This window comes from Perna viridis, chromosome 2, assembly GCF_037379345.1.
Source record: "Perna viridis isolate PV_CMFRI_1.1 ecotype Kerala chromosome 2, ASM3737934v1, whole genome shotgun sequence".
Classification (NCBI taxonomy): domain Eukaryota; kingdom Metazoa; phylum Mollusca; class Bivalvia; order Mytilida; family Mytilidae; genus Perna; species Perna viridis.
The window spans coordinates 51,201,382-51,229,048 of NC_142446.1; the positions used below are offsets into that span (position 1 = coordinate 51,201,382).

Genomic DNA, 27,667 nt, shown 5'->3' on the forward strand with positions numbered 1-27,667 from the left:
GCATGTCAAAACCCCACCGATCTAACAACAAAATATCACTCAAGGATGCTTCCTATATTTGAAAAGACCATTGTTCGATCTTTGGATCATTGGATTTGCTCAGAAATTTTTCAATAGAATCTTAGAACAATGAGGTTTTTGACAGAGTTATCTGTCCTTGGAATGTTCATTTTCAGTGCATTTCAATGAAATTGTAACTCAATGGTGCAGCATGGGTTTTTTATACCATGTTTCACCTACTGCCTAGTTCTTTCAGGGACAGACACTGAAAGGCTGTGTATTAAAGTTTTCTGTGGTTTATATCTGACAAAGAAAGTCCAGTTATCTGCTTGAAACAACAGGGACTTGTGATGAATTAGATCCATTAAACATGCAAAAATTAAACTAAAATGGCCTGTTTTAACAATTTTTTACATTTTACTACCCATGGCCGTACACTAAATCACCACAAGGGAAACAGGCTGCCATCTTGCTGTCCTACTCCTCTTTTTAAATGGCATTTTAGTACATTTTTGCGCATTCAATAGATCTAACTCATGACCTCAATTCCCTGTCTTGAAATAACACTATCTCAGCTTTGCATTTAAAATCATAAAATTTTATTTTATTGAATACAAATATACCAGTCATTTATACTGTATATGCTTTAAAAAAACAGTGATGAAAAATGTGTTACTGAAAATGCTAATATTTTCAGGATTTTTGTTATTCTGGTATTTAGATAGATAACTTTTATTTCATAACAGTTGCTATAACAATAAATATGCCAAACACAGCATTCATTAACATGGCACACTGTAGTATTAATTTCCAGATGAACAGGGTATTATTTGAAGAAAAAAATTATTTGTTGACTACAAAATCAAGGGAAGACCAACTCTATTACCTGATGTTAATGCTGAAAAAAAAAATGTTTTGTTTCTGATCACCCGTCTAAAATTTTGTAGGGTTGGTAGGTAGAGATTTTTTATTTTTATTTTTAGCTCACCTTGCCAAAGGCCATGTGAACTATTACCATCACTTGGCGTCCGTCATCGTCGTTAACAATTATACAAAATTCTTCTCTGACACTACTTGTCCAATAGAAACCAAACTTAGTATGAATGTTCCTTGTGATATCCTGCATAGAACTGGTGTAGGGATTTTTGATCCGTCAAAAATATGGCTGCCGTTACTAAAAATAGAACATAGGGGTCAGACAGTAGTTTTTCGCATATATATCCAAAACCGTTAGTCTTAACCAAATTCTTTCAATAGCTGAAATGATCCCTATTATTAGGACTGCAAAAGTCTTCAGGGATAACAGTTGTCAGACAACTCATTATTGCCCTTGAAAGGCGAAAAATGACTTCTTTTTTTTTCAGTTTTCAGTCAATATCTTGAAAACTATGATAGAAAAAAAGAAACTTTCAATTGTTGAGAAGATCTTATGACAAATCCTACCAAAGACCTCTTGAGTCAAAATTGTTGGATAACTTCTTGTTAAATTTATTGCCTGTGAAAGGCAGAGGGATTCAGGCTCCTTGGAGCCTCTTGTTTTTGGTTTTTTTGGTTTTTTTGTTTTGTTTTTTTTTAATTTTTATATTTTGTTTTTTTTTAATTTTGAAATTAAGTAAGTGTGACACCAAACTCAGAATACAATAAAAATCAAATCTACAAAAATTCAACATGTAATAAACTTAGTCCATGGCCAAGAGCACACTCACGTGTGTTTACAATCGATTCTAAATACATGTATAAACAACCGGTATCTCTAACTCTACGTTTTTCCATCTAGGATAGAAAAAATGTATTTGGCTTTATTTTCTTTTTTTTTTTCTGTAAGACAGTCGGCAGGCTTTTTAATGTTTTTTTTTTCAAAATCAGAAATAAAATCTGCAGTAGGGGGTCTGAAGGAGGGTTGGTAGGGTGACCAGAAACTTAACAATTTTTTTTGGCCTAACTGTACCACTTGCTGTAAAATGATTTCCAGTTCATGAAATGTGCTACTGACTGAAACATTCTTGTAATACTATTTTAGAAAAGCCTACATGTACAGGCCAGAACAAAGTGTTCAACAATAAAGCCACAGCTTGTCCAGCAACATGTGATAATCCTGATGCTACAAGAAAGTGTATTCTCCCAGATCTCAATGGTTGTGAATGTGAAAAGGGGTTTTATCTGATTGGTGAAGATGTTGAAACAGGAGAGTGTGTTCCTGCTAATAGGTGTCCCAATGGAGGTAATACATTTAATTGGTATTAGTAAGGTAGATTTTTTATGTTCTTTGGTAAGTTTCTTGTCCTTGAATATCATCTTTGATTTGATATTTTTTTATTGTTTACTGATATTTAAGAATTTTTTATTGTTTACTGATATTTAAGAATTTTCTGGATGAATAAGTGACTTCAGTCATTATTGTGTTTCACAATGATGGAACTGCTTTGCAAAGTTACTTCTAACATTACTCAGTCAGGTCATGATAAAAACAAACACTGTAGGTTGATATTTCCCTGTAAACAATTTTGGGGGTATATGAATTACTGGTATATGTGTTTTTCTTACTGTTTGTCTGCCAGTCTGTCTACATTTCTGGTAAGCACAACTCCTTCTGAAACGTTGATAGGGTTTTATTCAAATTGGCTTATGAGGTTGAGCAGCATATATAGATATACATTATGGAATATGATTATTGAAGCAGAGCTCCAATGGTATTTACATGTTAAAATGTCATAAACCCAACTTCCCCTAAACTGCTAAATGTGTTTTTATGAAGTTATGTAGGAAGGTATGAAGGAAGAAGTAATCATTTTTGTAGGAGGACTCTACAGGGAGATAATAAAATTTAGGTATTGAACTTATAACCCCATTTGTAGCAGGAATATTTTCTTTAGATTAATCAATCTTTTTAGTTTATATTTTAAAATCTTTATATGGTAAGAAAACCATTGTTTAGATCTTTAGGAGGAGAGATAATCTTAAATTTCACTCTGACTTTCCCCCACAAAAAACGTCAGTCACAACAGGAATATCAATCTGCCAATCACAAAATTTAAAATTTATGATGAAAAAAAGGAAAGAAAAGTGGAGAAAATCTATAATGAAAAGGATATTCAATTGGCTATCATAAATTACCATAGCTTGCAAGGAATGCTTAAAAAATTAACTTGTGCATGGAACGAGTTCCACATACTTGTTAAATCTGGTTGTTCTTTAGCTAATATTGTAGTTTTTCTCTTTCCAATTTTAAAATTATCCTATTATTAACAATGTAAACTTAATTGTTATGTGGATTTTTGAGGATTATTCATTTCTGTACTCACTGATAGTTTGTCAAGTTCTTATGATTACATTTGAAAGGAGATAGCAATCAGTCTGTTAATTTGTCAATCTCATTTTTGCATAATCAATTGCTCCTTAACTGCCAGAATGAAACAGAAATGTACCATGTGTGATATATAAGGTTCCATTTTTTTCATGGGTTTCAGTTTTCAAAGAAGAAAAAAAACATTACCTTAAGTTTGTGGTAAAGTCATTGGTCAATAAAATTTGTAAAAATTAAATTGTTAATATCTGCATTTCCGGAAAAAAATTTCACCACAGTAAAGCTGTTTTTGCTTAACATTTTAAACAAGAAACAAGAACAAATTGTGATGTACTTGTGCTATATTGCAGTAAAACCTACAGAAGCTGTCCAAAATGCACCTACCACAAATACTCCACCTGCATTAATTGGTAAGTTCTATTTCTGTTAATACACTACTTAATTTGTGCCTTATAAATTGCAATATTGTGGTTTTAGCCAAAAATTCCTTTTTTTTTTTCTTTTCTTTTTTTTAATTAGAGAGAAGTCTCCTTAAAATCAGTATAAAAGTAACAAAATTATTGTGTTCATTAACAATCACACCCTTCATGTACATTTAAGCTGTAATTCTTGACAGCCTTTGTTGATATGTTCCCAATCATGTCTCAGGGTGTGTTAATGTGAACTTAGGACTTTGAGGCCAGATATTTGGTGTTTTTTGTTTTTGTTTTTGTTTTTGTTTTTGTTTTTTTGTGATTTAGTAAAGAATTATTTATGGAGTACCCCAGAGATGAATTCCATGTCATGACATCTAGTTAATATTAATTTAAATTCATCTAAATTTTAGCACATAATGTAACATTAGAACTAATATATAGAAATAAATTTACAAAAATAAGAATTAATTTTCATTCATTGGCTATTGAGGCTGGTAGATATTCCAAACTTAAGACTCCCCAAAATGAAAGATTTTGTAAATTCAGTGTGGACTGAGTGTAGTAAATACCACTTCCTGTTTAGTTGTCCACATTACAATTATCTACAAAATAAATATGAATTCCCAAATAATATTAGAAGTGAATCACTATCAGAATTCTTGAAATTAAATTGGACTGTGAAAAAATTATATAACCTTTGTTTATTCATAAAGGAAGCATCAAGAGACAGGGACCATCCCCCATCTAGTCAATATTAATTGTGATATGAATCATCATGACTGACTATCTGACAAGTTACTCATTGGTGGATACTGTGAAAGTACTTTTACCCATGTGAACCAGTTTTCATGGTTTAGGGAAAACTGATCAGTTCGTTGATTCTTGACTTCATGGACTTGACAACTCTTTCATACAAATGAATGGAAAATTTACTTTCCATTGGGAACCAATTTTTGTGGTGTATCGTACCCATGAAAACCATGAAAATTGATACTCCACGAACAATAATACTTTCACAGTATATAATTATGTACATTGAGATTGATTTCTATATGTTAACTGTTTATACATGTAATTTCTATGTATCATGATTGGATCATGCCTCTTATGTACTGTTTCCAATGAAATATTGAATTGAATTGAAGTTAAATGAAAGTGTTACCTACTGCTAAACAAAATAAAACTCCCTCTTCAATAACTTTGTTTTAATTTTACCTGATAGGTGATACAAGCCCTCTATCCTGTCTTGTTGATTTTGACAACTAGTTCAGATGGTTGAGTGAGGGGTATATAATGAAAAGAGTGTCTGTCTTTCCATCTTTACACAGAAGTGTACCCATTTTTTATTCCTTACTCCCACCATCCCATTGTGCACCTCCTATTTTAGATTTTGATTCAAATCAATTTAGAGGTCAAAGGGTACATGTTTTCAAATGGGGAGTTTGAGTGTATCAAATAAGTGAGCATTGCTCACAGTTTTTCTAGTTTTAATTTTTCTCTCTTGTTTTCTTTCAAAAACTGAAGTAACTACAAGAAGTACACCAGCAACTACTGAGGAAGTTGTACAAGTACCAACAAGTTCTACATCTCCTCCTACAGTCAAAAAAGGTAAATCTACTGAGGAAGTCCGACTAAGTCATTCAAGTACCACCAAGTTCTAAATCTCCTCCATTTACAATCATAAAAGGTGAATCTACTGAGGAAGTTGTACAAGTACCATCAAGTTCTAAATCTCCTTCTTTTACAATCATGAACTGTAATTCAGTTTTTATTGGTAAAAAAAAGCTTTAAATTCTCTTTCCAATGAAGTCAGTATTTTAAGTTTCACTATTTACCCTTTGACCTTAAAAATGTTCTTCTGAATCGAAAGTCACCTGCTTGTAATTCTGTTTCACGGTTGGCTAAATACTGATAACTCAGTTGTGTCTAAAAAAAAAAAAAAAAAACTGTTTTGAAAATTGAAATTGCTTGCCATGTGTTATTTTCTTGAATGAAATGTAGAAAATTTTTGTAAAAAGAACAAAATTTATCTGCATCAGCTATTTTTTTCTCAAGGTAGTGCTTGTTTTTATTTATTATGTATACTGCTACCTGTCCATCCATCATTTTTAACTTGAAAGCACTGTAAAGGATTTTAATTACTAACTTTATGCCCCGGTCAAGTTTTGATTTTGAATTTTGAAACAACAAAAAACATGAAATATCAAGATAGCAGGTACAAAGAAACAAAAGTAAAGGAACAACTCTGCTCTGACAGCATGTATATCTCACATACACAAAGCTAGCTGTAAAGGAAAATATATTACCCTGTCTGTTGGCCCATCTGTCTACACATCTTGTAAGCACTACTCCTTGTAAAAAAATTGACAGATTTAAAAAAAAAAATTTTATGAAACTTAAAAATAAGTTATGGCATTATCTATAGATGCATTATGGGAAAAAAACTATTTTCTATATCCTGCAATGAGAAGTAATTCAGTGTATGGGTACCAATTCAGATCCTGTGAAAATCCTCTTAAACTGCTAAATGGATTTTGATGAAACTAAGTAAGATGATTGTGCACCATATAATGATATGCATAAAGGAAAATATTTATTATTAAATCTCTGCAAGGGTAGATAATCAAACCTAAGTGTTTTATTTGTTCACATCTTGTATGCATAATCCTCCTAAATTAATCACTGGATTTTGATGAAATTTAGTATTCTAAATACAGTATGTTGAGGTGTATGAAGAAAGGTAATTACTCTGGGTTTATTGGAAGGGGAATAATCAATCCAATCCTTTCTTTAAATATTTCTAGTTACTTTGTTTTTCTTTTTAGCCGTTAAAGATGCTGTATGGTCCCCATGGAAACCGTGGTCAGAGTGTACAGTATCTTGTGGTACTGGTGAACAATTTAGGACTAGAGAATGTATACCATTTGAGAATGGTATTAAAAATTGTAAAGGAGAATCACGTGAGGTACAGTCTTGTAATGAGGAACCATGCCCAGGTAAAATACTGTTGTAATTTTATTTCTTTATTAGTTTTTTTTTAGTTAAAATCAAAATACAATGTAGCTAAAATAAAGCTTCAAACAAAAAAAGAGAGTCATATAGTGAATCAGTGAGTCCCAATTGTTCATCCTGGATTTTTTTTAACCATACATCATTGTCCAGCCTTTAATCTAAAATGCTCCCCCTAAAAATCAAATGGTTGCTCCCTTATGACTTGATTGAACAATTTAGATATAGCTGAAACATGTAATGTAATTATCATAGTAAGAGTACATTATTTTGTCATGTTTTCAAATAAAATAAATGTTCATTGATATCAAACAAAAGACAATTGACTTTATTTTACTCATTAGTAACAACCTACAACTGATTTCTTCCCTTTCATAACAAAAAAGAAGGTCTGAATATTCTTTGTTTTTGTTTTTGTCATCCATTTCTGGAAGGAGTGTTAGAATGGAAAGAATTAATAGAAACTAAGGACACATTTTTGGTAAAATTCAGGGTTTTACACCAACTTTTCTAGCTAGGTATCCCAAAGGTCTTTCTGATCAATAATTTGGTAATCCTCAAAATAATCTTGCTGCCCTGTCTTTAGGTATAGTAAGCTTTTAAGAATGAATTTAGGTAGCCAAAAGGACTACCAATTAAAATTTTTAGGTAGTTCTCTCTCAAAATAGGTAGGCACAGTACTACCGGACTACTGTTAGTGTCAAACCCTGATGTTACACACTACAGTAACAATTACAACACAACTAACGAGAATAAATAACAGTAACATAAAACATACAGTATGATATACACATAAAGCAGCAAAGCCTACAGAGATAAAAAGTAAAACGTCGAAAGACAGAAAATTACCTGTATTTATTTGCCATTAAATGTAAATGCATAATGGCATGTGTGTCACTGGTGCATTTCTCCCTGTAATCTTATTGGTGTAGAGCCTAAAAATCGAACCTGTGAAGATTCAATAACTAAGCATTGGTTGCAACCTAGTCCAGGGGCAAATTCAGGATTTCAGGTTTTAGGGCACAATAGAATTAAAAGTATAAGCTAGAAAAATGTTGGGATAGAATTTGTGAAAGATCAAAATTTCAAACAGAACAATTTTTTTTTTTTTTTTTTTTTTTTTGGGGGGGGGGGAGGTGGCAGGGTAGAGCCAGATCCACCCCCATTAATTTTTGGCTGTAAGGAACTATTACTTGGTAGTTAGGTTCTAAACAGATACATATGTGGAGAGTGAAGTGGTTTTCACAGTAACAAACTTCCACTTTTATTTTTTACAAGTGGTTTATCACAATCAATAATGAATTTGTACTGTATTTGTGAACACACAAGGAAAAAAAGGAATCACATGTCACATTTATTTTCACAGTTGATGGAAAATGGTCAGAGTATGGAGAATGGTCAGAATGTACTGTAAGTTGTGGTGGTGGTAAACGGACCAGAACTAGGACATGTACACCACCAGTCAATGGAGGTAAAGATTGTGTTGGATCAGCAACAGATGAAGATGATTGTAATGCAAATCCATGTCCAGGTCAGTTTGAAGGAATCTTCAATTTCACAGTATCGTGTTTTTTTCACAATTCATGATATATTCTATTACTTTAAAATAAAGGTGGAAACTACCGATAGATACTAGACTGTTTCACACTGTGACCCTGAATTTGTATTTGTCTTTCTTTCTTGAAATTGCCTCAAACTCCAATGGGCTCAAATAAAATCTACATTTGATTTTTTGGCTGCAGGAAACTATTACTTGGTAGTTAGGTTCTAAACAGATATATATGTGGAGAGTGAAGTGGTTTTCACAGTAACAAACTTCCACTTTTATTTTTTACAAGCGGTTTATCATAATTAATGATGAATTTGTACTGTATTTGTGAACACACAAGGAAAAAAAGGAATCACATGTCACTTTTATTGTCACAGTTGATGGAAAATGGTCAGATTATGGAGAATGGTCAGAATGTACTGTAAGTTGTGGTGGTGGTAAACGGACCAGAACTAGGACATGTACACCACCAGTCAATGGAGGTAAAGAATGTGTTGGATCAGCTACAGTTGAGGATGACTGTAACACAAATCCATGTCCAGGTCAGTTTGTTTTTTTTCACCGAAGAATTTTTTTTCAGAATTCATGATATTATAGTGCTTGAAAGTGAAGTTATAAAATCTTTAAATCTAAAGTTTCCAGATTTGCATAAAGGATGTAAGGGCCTTAGAAATTTGACAATGTTGCTCTTAATTTGCATGTGTCTTTTTGTGTTCAGATTTTTCCCAATTTAACTCCAAATGGTCCAAATATAAATCCAGTTTGATTTCAACAAAATTGATTTTTTTTTTATTCTATGATATACTGCTTCTAGTTATAGATTTTGAATTTCAAGTCCAGGTTTGAAGTCAGACCAGGGAGTTCAAAATTAAGTTTGTTGATCACTTCAATCTGTGCCAGAAAACTATAAACCTGTGTTTAACAATCACAATCAACATTCAGATCTGTATCAGTTTTGAAATTTGTGTCCATACTTGCCACAAAGTTTGGACCTTTTTAGTCTTATCAAGCTGTGCCCTTTTGGATAATTTTATTGCTTATACTCAAAAATGCATGTACATGTATCCTTTTTAAAATTTCAACATTTATAAGTGAATACAAAAAGGAATCAAATGTCACTTTTATCTTCACAGTTGATGGAAAATGGTCAGATTATGGAGAATGGTCAGAATGTACTGTAAGTTGTGGTGGTGGTAAACGGACCAGAACTAGGACATGTACACCACCAGTCAATGGAGGTAAAGATTGTGTTGGATCAGCAACAGATGAAGATGATTGTAATGCAAATCCATGTCCAGGTCAGTTTGAAGGAATCTTCAATTTCACAGTATCGTGTTTTTTTCACAATTCATGATATATTCTATTACTTTAAAATAAAGGTGGAAACTACCGATAGATACTAGACTGTTTCACACTGTGACCCTGAATTTGTATTTGTCTTTCTTTCTTGAAATTGCCTCAAACTCCAATGGGCCCAAATAAAATCTACATTTGATTTCAACAAAATTGAACACTTTAGATTCTTTGATGTGCGCATTTAATCATACCTGCTACAAATAAAGTAGAGGGAGGTGCACATAGGGATCACCCACTCTGTCTGTCCATCTGTACACATTTTTGTGCAACTCTTCCTAAACTCCTCAAGGCATTTTGATGAAACATATTAGGAAAGTTTTGAAGCGTTAGAATCCATTTTTCGGCTTTATTTGTTGGCATCTTCCAAAACAAGAGCTGTTTTGTCAATATATTAGAGAGGTAACTTCATTGAAATGATGGATTTGAACTATTCTAACATGTCACCCTCTCTAGGACAAATGGCTTCATGCACAGCAGCCATGCATTGCAAGGATTTTGTAGCACATCTTTTCTTAGTTCTTTTGGATGAGTCTCATTGAAAATTAGAGTACTGTGGCTACATCAGACGTGGCTAGAAATGAGTTCAGGCTATCAATACTCCTCTGATAAACTGATCCTTGACTGCTAATAAACATATCTGTCTCCCTACTTGCTGTTGAGTAGACTTGACTAAAATGGCTACTTATACCCTTTTAAAAAATGAAAGGTTGATTAATATCTCTATGCAGGCCATCAGAACAAATGGGGTGTTTCTGCTTAAATTTCAAATATCTTTTTAGAACAATTTTAAGATATTTCAGTGAAAGTTGTGTTTATATTGTAGAATGTATTTGTGAGCAAGAGAAACTGATAATGTGCCCATGGTATTTCCTGATTATTATTTAATTTGATCTAGATGCATAATTTATACAATTTTGTAACATATAGGTCACAGTTAATTAATCTTGCTTTAGTACCCTTCTACAGCTTTGTTTTTCGAGAGCAATATCTGGTCATATTTTGACTTAACAATGTTAAATCCTCATAAATGCAACTTTTCCAAAACCAATCAATGGAATTTATTAAAATTTTATTGGAAGGTTGGGTATCTTATGTAGATGTGCGTGAAGGAATACAGTTACTGATTGAGATTACTGAACTTGAGGGTTATATATTTAACTTCATTTGAAAAAGGGGGTATTCTCTTAATGAACTTGCTCACAGTATTTCTTGTTACATTTGAAAAGTCGAAATTTTCCAAAAAAGGGTAAAAAGTTTCCCAACATGCAATCATTTAGGCATAGTTTGTGAACAAACATCTTTTTTTTTATTTCCATTCTTTGACCTTTGGAATATGTATTTGTTCATATACTGTTACAAGCTGCCACTATTATTATTACAGTTGATGGCAAATGGTCAGATTATGGAGAGTGGTCAAAATGTACTGTAAGTTGTGGTGGTGGTAAACGGACCAGAACTAGGACATGTACACCACCAGTCAATGGAGGTAAAGAATGTGTTGGATCAGCTACAGATGAGGATGACTGTAACACAAATCCATGTCCAGGTCAGTTTTGAAGAAATCTTTTATTTCACTGTAGCATTTTTTTCTGAATTCAAAGTATGTTTTATTGGTTGAAAATTGAAAGTTAGAATAATTTTAAAAAATTGAAAGTTAGAATACTTTTAAAAAATTGAAAGTTAGAATACTTTTCATGGTTTCAATGAGGATGTAAGTGCTTTTAGCAATTTGGAAACTGCTCTTAATTTGCTTGTGTCTTGCCATAAGCAAGTAATGCTCACTCTTCTGGTGCACATAAGTTCATCCCCATTCTGTGAGTGTAAATAGCTTTTATAGGTAATTTCAAGATTTGATTCATTATGCAGAGTCCTGTATATATATGTTTTATTTAATTAATTTGAATCAAAATTCTTTGCTTACTTAGCCAAAAGTGCCATACATGATTATTGTGTTTCCAAGCCAAAATTTACCCATGAGATTCATATGTAAATTGTCATATGATTATTATATGATTATCATATAAATCAAGCACCATGTGATTATCATAAATGTCACATTTGGCTGTATACATCATTAAATGGAAGCATTTCTTGTGTACTTTAAAAGACTACAACGTTTCTTTTTTACAGTTGATGGAAAATGGTCAGATTATGGAGAGTGGTCCGAATGTTCAGTGAGTTGTGGTGGTGGTAAACGGACCAGAACTAGGACATGTACACCACCAGTCAATGGGGGTAAAGAATGTGTTGGATCAGCTAAAGACTCTCAAGAATGTAACACAGGTCCATGCCCAGGTCAGTTTTAAGGGATATTTGATTTTATTTCATCACAAATTTGAAGCTGGGTTTGTAGTTATACAAGAATTTCATACATCATAAAGTATTGAATTGTTAAACAGTGTTTGAAGGTTAATAATTATTAAGGAATTGCCCTGTCTTTCCTCCTCCTTAACCGCTGAAAGGATTTTGATGAAATTTCTGAAAGGATTTTGATGAAATTTCATACAAAGGTTGGGTATTATATGTAGATGTGCATGAAGGAATATAATTAATGTTGGAGGGCATCAAAGGGAGATAATCCAAATTAAGGGTTTTACATGTTAAAACCTTGTAAGTGCAGCTCCTCCTAAAGAAATTTTATAGTAAGGTTTAGTATTATATGTAGATGTGCATCAAGGAATATTATTTCCATTGGATAACTCCGAAGGGAGATAATCCAACATTTTAGTCCATTTGAAGCAGGGTTGTTCTCTTTGTAAGCTTGCTCACAGTACTTCTAGTTTTAGTAGATTTGACAAGATGATGCATGTCATGTTTTTTAAAAAACAAAAAAATTTTGACAGAAACACTGTGTTAAGAGTTGAAAATTGCATGTACAGTGAAATATGTTTAAACCAAACCCTGTTTGGACTGTAAAATGGGTTTGGTTAACCTGGGTGCATAATACATTTACATTGATATAAAGGGACAGGTATAGACTGGTTTTTGATTTTACAGGGTTTGGTTTAGACAGGTTTCATTGTATTAACTTCAGGTTTAAAAAATTGTTCTTCTGTTTATTTTACACCAATCTATTACAACTTCCCATTTTAAAAGGCTTGTTTAAATATTTTTTTATTATCTGCTTATAAATTCAAACAATCTATTTTGGCATTATATTGGTTTATAATTTAATGTTTAAAACAAAGAAAAAACTGAAAGTCAATTATATGTATTATAACAGTTAGATTTTGTCCTTTAGGTCATTGTACTGACAAAAGTCAATGTCATCCTGATGCTTATTGTAACTATGGGAAGTGTGAGTGTAAGCAAAACTTTGATGGAAATGGATTTGACACTTGTAAACGTAAGTTGTATCCATGTTAACTTTGTTGTTTTCCTTCACTGTATCTAGTCAGGAAGATGATTGTTTCTAAATTGTATCACGTACATGTATGTTGATGAACTTGCTCTTAGCTTTGTAGTTGACCATTTTGGGTTTAATATTGACCAAATTCACTTACTGTTCCATGTTATGTAATCCATGCATGTGCCACATGTCAGTAAGATACATTTTGTTTATCTTGTGGAATCAAGAAACAGTTGCAAGAAACATATTGCTGCATGTTGCAACTTGATTTTTTTCTCTGGCAAGGGTCATATCGCTGCATGTATCACTGAATCAGTATTATTCAATGCTAATGTCTTAAGTACATGTACGTAGTACAACATGTATCATAAATAATGAGTGAAATAAATAAGTTTATTTTAGAGTTGGCATGAAATACATAATAATGAACATGAGCTCTGTCGAACTTTTGACTGACTGTGACATTATGCACAGCTCATTCCATTTATCTGGGTTGTCTTCAATACAGCCACTGGTTCACTTGGTTAAATGATAAACCTAGTGAATGAGTTTTTTCAGGCTTTGGAGGTGGAAAATGTCAAAAGGGAATGTATTTATATCTTGATATAATTTCCTTCTTTATATTACAGAGATTTGTTTTGATAAAGATTGTGCAAAATTTGCCACATGTCAGTTTGGAAAATGCACCTGTAAATCTGGATATTCTGGAATTGGTACTAAGGAGTGCAAATGTAAGTATACCATTCTAGTATGACCACAAAAATTTGCAATGGTAGGTGCTTTTGTCTGTGTCTTTATTGTCATCCATGAACCACTTTAATTCTGATTAAAATTAATTCAGAAATTTAGAATTCAAGTTCAGAGCAATATTAAGTTGAAATGTTGATTCCATGTTTGTCCCAACTGTTCAGGGTTTTATTTTTGAGATGCAATTTGTGAATCATTTTATTACGATAGTAAGAATTACACTTCATATATTTTTAATAAATGTATAGGGTTGATAGGGCCATGATATCATCTAAATCTTTTACATTTTTAAATTGCAGGTTTAAATGTATATTAGGACTATTCCAGAAATTAATGTATAGAAGGGGGCACTTCTTATTTGACCCCACCATGCATACAATTTTAATTGTTTTTTTTTCTTTCATTGTAAAGGCTATAACTTTCTAAAGTAACAACCATCTATCAAAATATTAATAGAGGTGACTTCCTCCCCCTCACAATTAATTCTGGCCCTTACACAAAAAGTCATTGATTTAAAAGATGACAGTAAATGTCAAAAGTAGATTATTTGAACATTGCTGTAAATTATATCCAAATTTCATTAACAGGATTTCCGAATATGAGTTGGCAGGATTTTTTCTGGTTTCTTTTTCTGATTTTTTTCCGGATAAGTTGGACTATTTTGGGGACATTTTGATCATTTTTTACAAATAAAAGAATGTGATTCATACCTTTTTACTGAAACATTGCTTTGGTAGGAATGGTTTTGACAAACTCAATGTTATAGTGATGCTAGAACATTTATTCTGCGTGGTTTGTCAGTAAAATCTAACCAGTTGTATCTAAGTTCCTCTGAAACTAAGCGAGTAAGCTGTTGTGGTACATTTTAATGGACCTAAAGGAGTTGAAGTGAGTGATGGTCTTATGACATTAATAAAGTGATGCTTTTGACAGGCCTACTTGATCTGTAACAAGAGCAAAAGTCTTGAATGTGAAACTTGTGTGATTAAGTACTTGATATTCAAACTATAAATGACATTTTCAGTGAGGTGTGGTAGAAAAAAATGTCATGCTGAAGCTATATGCAAAAGGAGAAGATGTGTTTGTAATAAAAACTTCCCATATGGTGATGGCGTTAGAATATGTTCAGGTAATAGACTCTACGAAGATTTTCACTGATTGTTTTCACATGTAATGCAATTTAGTAAAGATGACCAATGACATTCTATGTACCCTGTCTTATTATACATGTACGTGTACACCCATGAAGTTCACAAACCATTCTATAAAAATGTACATAAAGGGTAATAGCAAAATTGTTTGCAGTTCAAACATGCTACACAAAATTGTAGAATATAGATTTATCTCATTGACGAAATGAAATTCCACTTTTTGTATGACCTTTCATAACCATAACCACATATTATGAATAACATATAAATCTTCATAAGCATTATAAGATATTATTTCGTTAGTTTTGAAGAAAAGGAATTTTTATTTACTGTTATTATGCTTTCTTTAAAAGTGAGAGCTACATAGTGATCATGCTGTATCAGTTACAACTGTTCTGATACTCCTGCATGGATATTCACACATTCTTTTTCAAATGATGCCATTGTGTATTTCTTATTATTTGTTTCTTTCTGGATGACTCTTTCATTTTCTTGAACAATTTCTTAGGAAGGGAGCAGGGGGTATTACTAAATGAGCTTTGCACAGTTTGCTAACAATTTCTCTGGTTATACCCACACTTGATGAGTTGGAATTGCAATAATTATATAAACAATTTTCTTATTACCCTTTTTTTACTCAACAAGTGGGTGGTATATTTGAATCACTTTGTCCTTCTGTCCATCCATCATTCTGACCACCGAAATTTTCATCACAAATTTCTGGGCTCCGACTTGACCAATTGATTTCAACTTTAGTACATGTATATAGCTTTATAAAGATGGGGAATGTTTCTGATATCAACTTCTGTTTCTGGGACCTTCCCATTTTTACTATATTGAATGATAGAGAAAATTTTCATCAGAAAAATATTGGCTTTCACTTATAATGGATTGAATTAAACTTTGATACATGGCTATATATACAATCTAAACAATTTTAGTTGTTGTCAAATATCAACTTCCTGTAAAAGTAAGGTATACCTAGCACGACAACTCATTCAACTTCATTTTTTTATATTCACTTAATACATGTATGTTTGTACGATTGTTTTGGCTTTGACAAAACTTCATGGTGATTTTTCATATAAGCACCCTGAAAAATTTTCATTGTTGCAACAACTCCTCTTACAGAGACCTGTGGTGGCAAGAAGTGTGTCAAAAATGCATATTGTAGAAGAAACAAATGTAGATGTAAGAGAGGATACTTTGGTGTCTATGAAAATAGAAAAATTGTTGAATGTAGAAGTAAGTACTCTTTAATTTTTCAAAATAATCAAGATTTGATTGTTGTCTTATTTCTAGATTTGAAGATACCAATTAGAAGAATGATTCATTCTTATTTCAATATACAGTACTTGGAGATGTGTTACATAAGATTCTTACTAGCAATGTAGAAAGTTATCGTAACCTTTCCACACAATGTTAGAAAGGCAACATCTATACCATTTGTCATTTTGAGCTAGCAATCAAGAATCATCGTCTCAGTTTCCTCTATATAGATGACATGTTGTCTTTAAACAATCCTTTATTTTGGAATTTTATATATCCCATCTACCCGAAAGGGCTTAAGATAAAGAACATAACAGACAGTATGAAGTCAACCTCATATGTTGACCCATGCTTACAGCTTGATGGAAAAGTAAAACCAAACCTTACCCAACGACTTCTCATTCTATATTTAAAATAAGGCTTCTGGAACAAGGTTATGTTGGTCAAGTTATCACTACAAAAGTTTCCTGGTCGTCATCATAAACTAGTGATTTGTTGCAGTGTATTAAACTGCACCATGAAACCAATTTGTTCACTGTGTCATAGTTTTCGTTTCCTCTTAGGTCTACCCCAGATATGGCATTAAATGGCCATTTTGGCAGGTGTTTCTAGAAAGGCAGAGGATGCTAATTCTAATGGTGTACCTGTTCCATGTCCCAGTTTATTGTGTGGTCTGGGTTACTCATTTACTTATGTTTTTGTTTTAATTTTTTTTTTTTTTTTTTTGGTTGAGTTGTTTTTGTTATTTCATGTTCTTTGTTGTGTGAGTCTGTTTTCCCTGTTTAGTCCTTATCCTTGGAATATATTCTTTTATTTCTGCTGGATCTTAATGTTCCTTTGAATACTCCTTCAATGACTTAATATATACTTAGTCTTTTTTGATGTAAAAGCGTGGAGATCATGATAGGAACAAGGAACAGAATACTGTAAACATACTAATATTCGCTGTTTTCGTGGTGGACAGAAAATTGCAAAAATTGTACATTGTACCTGAAAATTGATTTTTAAGTAGCTGTCTTTGTAAGAATCATGCAAAATCTGAAAAATATGATACACCCTAAAAAGGGCTACATATTTTAATTTTGTAATTAAGTTGTTTTATGGGTGTAAATTATGAAATGTGTATTTATTTATTCATTCCGATCTGTCTGCTCTTAGAGGATGATCAACATTGAAAATCCAGTAGATTCTATTGTACTTGAGTGTCATTTACATATTTATCTCCCTTAACTTTGAAATCTACAGTGCATTCTATATAATTTTTATCTCCTATGAGCACGGGTTATATGAAAAACCAAATGTAAATTTCTGTTTACTAAAGCATTTTAAACAAAATATAAAAAATAAAAATATGTAGGCTTTCCAACCATGTATCATATTTTGCATGATTCTTAGCTGGAGTGCTACTTAACACCATGTTTTGAAACCGGGAAATCAATACCTGCAAATATGTTCACCGGACAGAATACTTGAAAATTAACAACCGAAAAATAATACCTGTACAGTATTGATGAACCATTGACAAATTGGGAACTGTGTTGAAAAATGTGAGAACCATAAGGAAATTCATGGGGTATTTGAAGTTTACTAAAATAAAGTGACTTGAACAATTATGTTAAATATACCCTTGCTTTGTCACTGATTAATTATGATTATGATGTCTGTCTGTCCACAAGTCAACGTTTTTATTAGTCTCTGCATGCAACTATGCTACTTGTCACTTCCACTTTTACCCGAACTTTAAAAAGTATTGGATTAAATTTCAGACTGAAGCTCCATTAACTTTCTGTTTGACAACTTTGTTCATTCATGTACTTTGACCTTATTGTTACTGGATTGTGCACATGGGGTTATTATTTAGCAACATTTGCTCACAATTTTTCTAGTTTGAAAATTTTACTGAATTATTTGGCTTCCTTATTGATCAACTGACTATCCACTTGTCAAATTTGTAGAATACTGTCGTGGAAAGAGATGTGACAAGAATGCATCCTGTGTTGGAAGGGGAAGAAGAAAGAAATGTCAATGTAACAAAGGATTTTTGGGAACTGGAAGACAAAACAAATGTTCTGGTAATAGTCTTTGATGGCTTATTGTTCAACTCTTATGTTCATAACATTTGTATAATTATGTTATGATACTGTGCACTATGATAACATATTTTTCAATTTTGTATGTTGTATTCTATGATTAAAAAATAAGGCTTTCACTTTCAATACCTTCGATCAGTAATGGAATAGAATGGATCCTAATAAAATTCAGGGTTGCAGAGCTCAAAAGTGAGCTATTGAATTTGTGGATATGAATGCTAATCTTAAAAAATCAGTTATATTGCAACATTCATTGGTGTGAAAATGACATCTCTCAGCAAATGACATTTCAATTACAACTCATAAAAGTAATTTTTGGATACAATGTGTTGGACTTGAAATTTTATGTTATAGTTGATGGCTAGAAGGAGGAGTGCAATAAATTTTGAACTTTTGAACTGAGTTCTTGATGGTTGCTGCTTTTTGATGTCTTTTGTTTTACTTGTTGTAATTACTAATCGAGTCGTAGATGGTTGATGTTTTTTTTATTTGTTGTTTAACTTTTTATTATTAATTTTTATATGCCCGTCAAAGACAGGACATAGTATAGTGTACCATAGTCCGTCCGTCCATCCGTCCACACTTCGGACAATAACTCAAAAACACTTTAATGAAACTTTGGTGAATTGTTCATATTTATTGACATAAGCTTCCTTTCAATTTTTATAAATTTCTAATTTTACGTTTCCATGTTATGAAGTTTTACTCTTTAAGAAAAGCAGGAAACGGTCAAGGAAATTTTATTAGTTGAAAAATCATTTAAAACAGACCATATGTTATGATGATCGACTGATAAATATAAATGGTACTTGGTAACCTTGTCAGAAAGGTATGTTTTAAACAAGATAAAATGTAAGGGTGAAAAATCAAGACAACAAACTTAGTTAAAATTGAGGTAGCCTTGATAGAATTTTTTTGCGCATTTTTTAATTACCTTTTTTTTTTGGGGGGGGGAGGGAAGGTTGGGACTGTTCACAGTATATCTAGTTGATCATATAAATTCATTAAAAACATAAGGACAAGTTAAAAGGACAATGGGCGTATCATGCACTTAAAGCACAGCTGTTTATTTTATGTTTCTTTAATTCAATTTTACAGAGAGATGTACTTGTGCTGCCTTTGGTGATCCTAACATTTTAACATTTAACAACCAGCAATATAGTTTTAGTGGAGAATGTAAATATACAATGGCCAAGCTTTTGTCACCAAGTAGCCGATGCAAATTTGATACAGTGGTTAATTATGAAAAAGGACATAAACATTCTGAAGAAGCAACAATGATTAGCTATGTCATTTTAAAGATGTATGGTGTTGAAATACAACTAGGTCCTGGTTTCCAAGCTAAGGTAAGAATATCTTTCTGTTGTTTTGGCTTGATGTCTTGTGATATGATTTCTGATTACTATAAACCAACTAATTTTCGTAAGCAATTTATTTGGCTGATTTTGCAAGTGCAAAGAAAACTGCAAAAATAAATGGCCACAAATAATGAAACACATCTTGAGAAAATGTTAGATGTGAAATTGGATTGACCTTTTATGTCATAAATATAAGGCTCCTGGAAAATAATGGGGTTTTGGAGCTTCTATCAAAAAAACATAGAATTTACTATTTTCTTATAAGGGTATCTACCTTATATCTACATTTGGGTTTTATTTTCTTTTTTTTGTGTTTTTTTTTGGTGTTTTTTGGATAGATATTTTGACCTGTATAGCTGTAGGTGAAAGTAGGTCTTAAGTGTCAGGTATGTCTGTCACTTTGGGTTATATAAAATATGGACATTTTTAACCTGATATGTTTTAAACTATTCAACTTTGTATTGAAGTATATCCTTGATTAAGCATTATCTTGAAAATACTTCACTTGAAACAATGTGCTTTTTGATAGCATTGCAGATCCACACATTGTATTTGTACAAATATGGATGAATATATTGTAATTGGTTTTCAGAAGGGTGCAGCATATACTATTCCTAACACCTTTGATTATATTTACTGAACTTTCAAGACAGTTAATCTACCCTTGAATGCTGCTATCAACCATCTAACTATTTTCTGTTTGGAATATTTACAAGAGGTTGGCTTTGTTTTCAATGGATGGCCCCTTAATCAACGTTACATGTAATAATTAATGTTTCCATCTATAACTTATGATTGATTCTTTTCATGTAATATATGTCCTCAATTTTTGGCAAAACCTAATTACAAATGATAGCACTCCTATCATAGCCTTAAACATTAATATAAAGGTGTGCTATATGGTTTTTTTTTAATTTTCAGGTTAACAATGAAAGAATTGATCTGCCATATACAACAAGAAGGAAATTTTCAATTAAAAAAGTTGGCTTTAATATCATGGTTGAAACAAATTGTTACCTGTCCCTCCGATGGAATTATGAAGCTGGTATGGCCATTCTATCAATGCCTAAGTATAACGGTGATAAGGTTGAAGGTCTCTGTGGTAAATGTAATGGAAAGGAGGATGAGTGGTTAGTTAAAGGTGGAGAGGATGTCGCAGACGATAAAGATAAGTTTAGAAAGATTGGTGCCAGCTTTGCTGTTGAGGATGGAGAGAACAAGTAAGAATTAATAATTTTGATTTGATTTGATTCATGTGATGCTACAGATAAGTCAAGGAGTTTATATATTGTTTAGTATTGGAAGAGGATGGTATTATTCAGTAAGATCATCCACCGTTATGAATGAGTTTATATATTGTTTACTATTCGAAGAGGATAGTATTACACAATAAGGTCATTCACTATTTTAAATTCCCATATCATTACATTTTTTAGGTATAGGACTGTAGACACAAAAATAGGCCAATCCTGTTATATGGTTGTGAATTTGTTCTTTTTTTTTATAACAGTATTTAATTATTCAAACCTGGTAATGCCATGATTAAATTGCATCTTCCATGGTTTGGCACAAGATGTATTGCATAAAGATAATTAAACTATACAGAAAAACTCTAAACTTATAGCAGCTAAAAATCATAACGATTAATTTTTTAAACAAAACCACCTTTATTATACTTCCTACAAACAAAGTTTATTAAGGGGGAAGAAAGAAATCACCCTGCCTGTCTGTCTGTCTGTCTGTCCACATTCTTTGTAAACACAACTCCTTCTAAACCACTTAATTTGATAAAATTTAGTAGGATATGATATGTAGATGTGCACAAAGGAATATTATTACTGTAGGAGGACTCCAAAGGGAGATAACCCAAATTATGGTCTTTACATGTTACAACCTTGTCAGCGCTACTCCACTTTAACCCCTCAAGAGATTTTGATGAAATTTAATAGGAAGGTTGGGCATCATATGCAGATGTTCATGAAGGAGCATAATTACTGTTGGAAGACTCCTAAGAGAGATAATGCAAAATAAGGGTTTTACATGTTAAAAGTTCTACTGCTCCCTTATAGGAAGGTTTGAGATCATATATAGATGTGCATAAAAAGGGAGATAATCCCTTTTAATGGTTTTATATGTTTTAACCAATTAGAACAACAACTTCTAAACTGCTTAAGTAATTTTGATGTTATTTTATAAGAAGGCTGAGTATCGTATGTAGATGTGCATGAAGGAATATAATTACTGTTGGATGACTCCAAAGGGAGATAAGTACAAATTAAAGGTTTTTGAAGTAGGGATATTCTCTTTGTGAACTTGCTCTCATAATTTCTAGTTTTTATTAACTTTATGTGCATATGTAGAGATTTTTAATTAGAAAATGCATTGGTAAACCATATAACAATATTAAATTTTGAAACGAAAACAAAATTAGTTCTGTTCATCTAATTTTTATTTTTAGATGCAAGACAACAGCACCCCCTACTTGTAAACCGGTTAGAAGATACAAATCAATGTGTAGGTACCTCAGGAAGAGTGTCTACAGAAGTTGTAAGAAAGCAAATCCTAAGATGTTCGCATTACTGCAGAAAACTTGTCTCCATGACTACTGCGCTAACAGGAGAAACAGAAAAGATTTGATCAAGGCTGGATGTAGAAGTGAACTGAGTCTTGTTACATTGTGTCATCACTATGGTTATGGTGGAATCAGATGGAGAAGTAGAAAGTGTAGTAAGTTATGATTTTTTAGGATGAGGTCTCCAAATGTTTACAGTGTAACGTGTCTTAACGGAGTCTCTTTTGGATTTTAAAATGTGTATTGGACAGAGAAATGTTTGGTTTACCAAGGTTTGTATACATTGAAATTGATATTAAGGGACTTTAAAAAGTATCTGGTTTCTGAATTATTCAATAATTTGATTTAGACAGGTTGCACTGTACCTTTCAAAAATAGATGAGATGGATAGACATTGAATATCTTTAATGAACTGCAGCTGTTTTAAGTACTGATGGCACACTTCATAGGTGAAAATTAAGTTATATTGATTTTGAATGAACATTTTGCATAGCTATTCAAATTATATTGTCATAACGTATTAGTTCTTTCTGAATTATTTTAAGACCACTTAAAATATCAGAAAACTGTATCTATCTAAAACTTAGACCTATATGTATAGTGAACTTTAAAGAGTTGTCATTCAGCACACTAACATATCACCCTCCTCCTTGTAGAACTTCAAATTTGTTGTACCTGATCTTAGTGGAGCATGTTATAATGATATCCTGAATTACCCTCCACCCAAACAAAAAAACAAACAAATTTACAGAGTTTGGGAATAGAAGAATTATCATTTCTATTTGTCCATCAGTTGGTCTGTCCACATTTGTTGTGAGTGCAACTTCTCCTAAACTCCTTATTTTCTTAGTAGATGACTTTATACAACTGATTTGTCTACCTCGGGGTCAACAAAAGGTTTATATTTTAAATGTATTTTCATAACATTCTTATTTAAGTGCAAAGGTAAAATGTATGTTTGATTATATGATTTAAGGGTACATTATTTTCTCTCATTTAGAGGCAAAATGTAACAGGAGAACCCAAAGATATTATTCCAGAACTCATGCATGTGCCAACAATTGTGTTGATCGTAGAGCTTACAGAAATTGCAAGTATGCCAGGACTGAAGATTGTGCATGTAGAAGAGGATATATACTCAGTGGAGACCAGTGTGTTAGAAAAGGTGGAAGGAGACTTCCAAATTGTGGATGTAAACAGAGAGGCAAATATTACAAGGTAGTGAAATAAGCATTATGCAACAGTGCACTCAATGATCTTGTTCAAGAGATGAAGTTGGTCTTCTAGCCTTAGCACCACAAAATTTAAAACCTACTTAAGTCTGAGAATATCATTAAACTTCCATGGTGACTCCAATCAAAGTCTTTGAAATTGGTGACATCACAATAGTTAATTAGGTCATTTTAAGTTTTGTGGCACAGGAACCTGCTGATTAAATGACAGTCACCTGATGATCAGTCTTAGGTAGTTGACTGAACAATTGAGGAGCAGATTAGAACTTTTATCAGATAATTTAATAAATATTGGTAGAAAGTTGAAATCTCCTTTTCTATCGTCAAGTTAACTACCTAAGAAAATGCATCAGGCCATTTAACCAAGCGAAGACCAACTCTATCTCTTGAACATCATCATTACATGTGCTATAAGTGAGGAAATCAAACAAAAGATTATTTTTTACACATTTCTTATCAAGAAGTATTGTGGTATACCCATGTCAATTCATACATCATATAATCACTCAAAAACACAGATTTTCAATTTGATCTTATTTTTTCTTCTCCCAAGTAAAGATAATGATTACAAAGTTGTAGATTGTTATATGGACTTCTACTTACTACCTCTTATAGGAATTAGAATATCCATTTGTCTTCTTATCCATCTTTCCAATGATAAGGAACACAGAAAATGCCTTTGTTTTGATATGTAATCTCTTATTCTGTTCAGTACAACTACATTTTGTTTGTACCAAAACAGAACAAAATACGGTAGATGTGTTTTTATTACATTAGCCATGTAGTCTAACACTGACTTCTATTTTACCAATTTTAACATGTAGCTATACTGGAACTCTTTTGGTACCTATGGAACTGGGAGGTTTGGCTGCCATAAAACCTGGTTTAACCCACCTTTTCACTTTGAAATACCTGTGCCAAGTCGGAATTTTTTTTAGCTTTTTTATTTTTCCCGCATATTCTTGACTTTACCAACTCATGTATTACTGGTATTTTATGTTTCCCTCGGATTTATGATTGTGAGTTCGGTAATTTTGCCATTACCTTTACTTAATGTAATATTTATGGTTAAGCCAAATCTACAGTATACTTTTCATTATCAAAAGGGCAGTTTGCTGTTGATGTGAATTCAGATGGAGAGAGAATATTTGCAAATGTTTAAGATGAAATAATTGATTTAAATGAATATTTTTTTGTTTTCCAGTTGGGATCCGGTTATACATCATCCGACTGTAGTACTAAATATACTTGTACCAAAAGGAAAAGAAAGTCGGCAATTATTAAAGTTACACAATCCAATATTGTTTGCCATAGAGATGGTTATTGTGGTTTTAATGAGAAAGGACGGTCCTGTGTTTGTCTCAAACCTTACCTTGGAGATGGTATTAAACAATGTTACTGTGAGTATATTGAGTCTTTGAAGTGAGTAGAAAGAAATGCTAATGTCATCGGTTATTTGCCTTAAGAAGGTACACAACGCCGAGGAAATTAACTATGTAAAAATTCATATATTTTGCTTCTTTTATCAATTGAAATACTGAATAAAATTTCAAGAAATTTGAATGGGCCTAATAAATTTTAGAGAAGATGTTAGGTACCTCCTTAAGAATATTAAGCTGTCAAAATAGCCTGATGAATTTTAGGGTCTTGCAACAACCTATCCTTCTTTAACCATGATATATTTCTGAAATTAAAATTTTTGCGACTTTTTCAAATGAAGGTCCTTGCGGCAGTTATCAATGTTAGTCTCTCATGACCCATTCTTAGAAAACATTTGGCATGCATAGTCACATTTCTTACACAAAAAATGCAAAAAAGTGAGCTCTCTGCTGTTTAAGGAATAGTAAGGTCATAGTTATTTCCCTATCCACCAATCTATTTTCTTCAGGTTAACAAAGCTGCAAATCTGTTAATCAAAATATTAGGAAAATGTGGCCTAAGTTTGATGTAGAAATTATTTAAACTCTGATTTGAAGGAAGTTTTACTCCAAGATGAAACTGACAACATTGCTTAAATTTTTCTTGCAGGTTTTTAAAAATGTTTGAAAAAATAGATACTGTAAATTGAGTACTAGATTTGGATTTATTGCATGTTTTTATGTTTGAAAATGATCAAAATGTTTAGTACAGATAAATATTAATTGTAGATAATTCAAGTTCAGATTCAATGTACAGTAAGCAAGTGAAAGTTTTCTAAACACAGACATCAATTTAAAAAAAAATTACAATTTTACCCAAAAATGTACCACTAACATTAATTGTTGGCATTTATTTTTACAGCTCCAGATAGCTGTGTCTTCAAGGAAGATGTAAAGGATTGTGTTAATACTGTCAAAATGAAAGGAAAATGTCAATACAGATCAAAGCACAACGACGAGTGTAAATACCATGTAACTATGGGTCAGAACGAAGATGGAGAGGATGTAGCTGTGGTTTCATTTGACAAGGCAAATAACAAAGTATTGAAGAAATTGCTTGCTGAAGGTGAATCAATTGAAGATTGTGCTAAAGTAACAAAGGGTGCTGATGGATATGTTACAATTGTTGAGAAGATTTGTGAATGTCCAGGTGAACATATTCCAGAATAGACAATTTAATTTTAATTTACTTATTACTGTTATATATCATTAAATAATTTTTTTCTTTGAGAACTTTATTTTTTTTTTATTATCTAAGAGTGTTGTATTACATAAAAATGTACAATGAAGAAATTGGTCAGGTCATAGATGAATGATCTTAGTCATTGGGTTTGATGATTTCAAAGGTTTATCAAAGACAAATTAAAAATAGTTCTCGTGTGATTGGAATCACAATCAATACATTTGTATTAATAAAAAAAAAATACATGTACAGAGATTTTTTTTTATACCAAAGTCTCTATAGACAGTATGTATTATGGTATACTGTTGCACACCCTCTGCCTGTAATTCTTACTTAAGACTAAAATTCATTAACACTTCTAGCAATTTCCATGAAACTGTTACTTTCTTTTACTGTAAGCTACCTTCAGTTTTCAGTTTAAGGGATTTAATTTATAATAGAGAACTAGAGGTCCGAATTTTCTCACCTGGTGAAAAATGTAACGATAATGGATATAGTGAAGAAGTCAAAGAGACAACAACCCCACCAAGATGACAAATGTCAGCTCAAGGCCACCCATTGGTCTTCAGTGAACAACCAGGAAACCCTCACACCCTAGGGCAGGCTGCAGCTGGCCCTGAGACATACACAGGTACAGCGAAATAGTTACCCCTATATAAAAGTAAACTGAAAGTGAAAAAGAAACAAGTCTGTTTTACTTTTCAGGAGCAATAATGCTAATAAGTAATCATTATAAATCTTGAAAACTCTTAAGGACTTTAGTAGGCCTTTCTACAAGTAGCATTTCATCAATCGAAATTTTCTATCTGTTAAGAGTTTTCAATTTGTAAGCTCAACACCACAAAGTTCATCATTTTTGGCTTTCAAGTGCAGTAACTATAATAAACTGTTTGCAACCTGGATCATATATGTTGACCTCTGTTAGCTTTGTCATAAGGATTATTTCAACAATTGAAAGTTGCTTTCTGTCTATTATGGTTTTAGTCACAACTACTAAACACCATGGAATTTATCATTTTAGTCTTTCAAGGTCAATAATTATTATAAGGAGTTTTGGGCAAATTCAATCAAAGTGGTAAATTACACTTCAGGTAAGTTTAAATATATTCAAACAAATTTCAATGGTGCTGTCTAGGTAAGATTTTTAGCCAAAAAAAATCTCACAAATAGTGGTACCCTCAATAGATATCCTTAAAAAACATCAAAAGTTTCGTGGATACAAACACATCAATTCTGACCAAAAAAAAAATAAATTGCTTTTAAGGGTGTAACTTGACATGATTACAGAGGTTGAACCCTAAATAATTAGAGCAAGTATGGATACATCACTCAAGCTTATACGTAAATGAATTTTTTACTGTGATTAGACTTTTGACATCGGGTAAGAATTTGACCAAAATCAAAGGTGCCCCTTTCCTTCCACTGATTTCTAAACAGTTCAAGTCACAACCACCGAAATTAATTCCAACCTTTCTCTGGGAGTATGGCACCTTGTACAATTTCAGAGATCCGTACACTTTTACTCAAGTTATCATACAGACATCAGACAAATGCTTGTTTTTGACCACTAAACCCAAAATCAATATATACCTTCCATTTGTAGTTCAGAAAATTGCAAAATTTTATAAAGATGGCACAACTAATACTTAAGTTATTGCACAAAA

General features: G+C 32.1%; 1 protein-coding gene across 1 annotated transcript in view; it reads left to right on the plus strand.

Moving 5' to 3' along the window:
- LOC148625675 (uncharacterized) overlaps positions 1-26,252 on the plus strand; it is a 97,062-nt gene extending 70,810 nt beyond the window's left edge. Inside the window, exons 44-63 of the mRNA XM_088571071.1 lie at positions 2,021-2,221; positions 3,655-3,714; positions 5,245-5,328; positions 6,546-6,716; positions 8,096-8,260; positions 8,656-8,820; positions 9,412-9,576; positions 11,016-11,180; positions 11,765-11,929; positions 12,876-12,980; positions 13,613-13,714; positions 14,755-14,859; positions 16,013-16,126; positions 18,106-18,222; positions 19,339-19,586; positions 20,520-20,818; positions 22,057-22,325; positions 23,171-23,388; positions 24,607-24,802; positions 25,683-26,252. Coding sequence (XP_088427197.1) covers positions 2,021-2,221; positions 3,655-3,714; positions 5,245-5,328; positions 6,546-6,716; positions 8,096-8,260; positions 8,656-8,820; positions 9,412-9,576; positions 11,016-11,180; positions 11,765-11,929; positions 12,876-12,980; positions 13,613-13,714; positions 14,755-14,859; positions 16,013-16,126; positions 18,106-18,222; positions 19,339-19,586; positions 20,520-20,818; positions 22,057-22,325; positions 23,171-23,388; positions 24,607-24,802; positions 25,683-25,990 — 3,422 coding nt within the window. The 3' untranslated portion in view covers positions 25,991-26,252. The remainder of the gene's footprint in view (positions 1-2,020; positions 2,222-3,654; positions 3,715-5,244; positions 5,329-6,545; positions 6,717-8,095; positions 8,261-8,655; positions 8,821-9,411; positions 9,577-11,015; positions 11,181-11,764; positions 11,930-12,875; positions 12,981-13,612; positions 13,715-14,754; positions 14,860-16,012; positions 16,127-18,105; positions 18,223-19,338; positions 19,587-20,519; positions 20,819-22,056; positions 22,326-23,170; positions 23,389-24,606; positions 24,803-25,682) is intronic.
- The last annotated feature ends 1,415 nt before the right edge of the window (positions 26,253-27,667 follow it).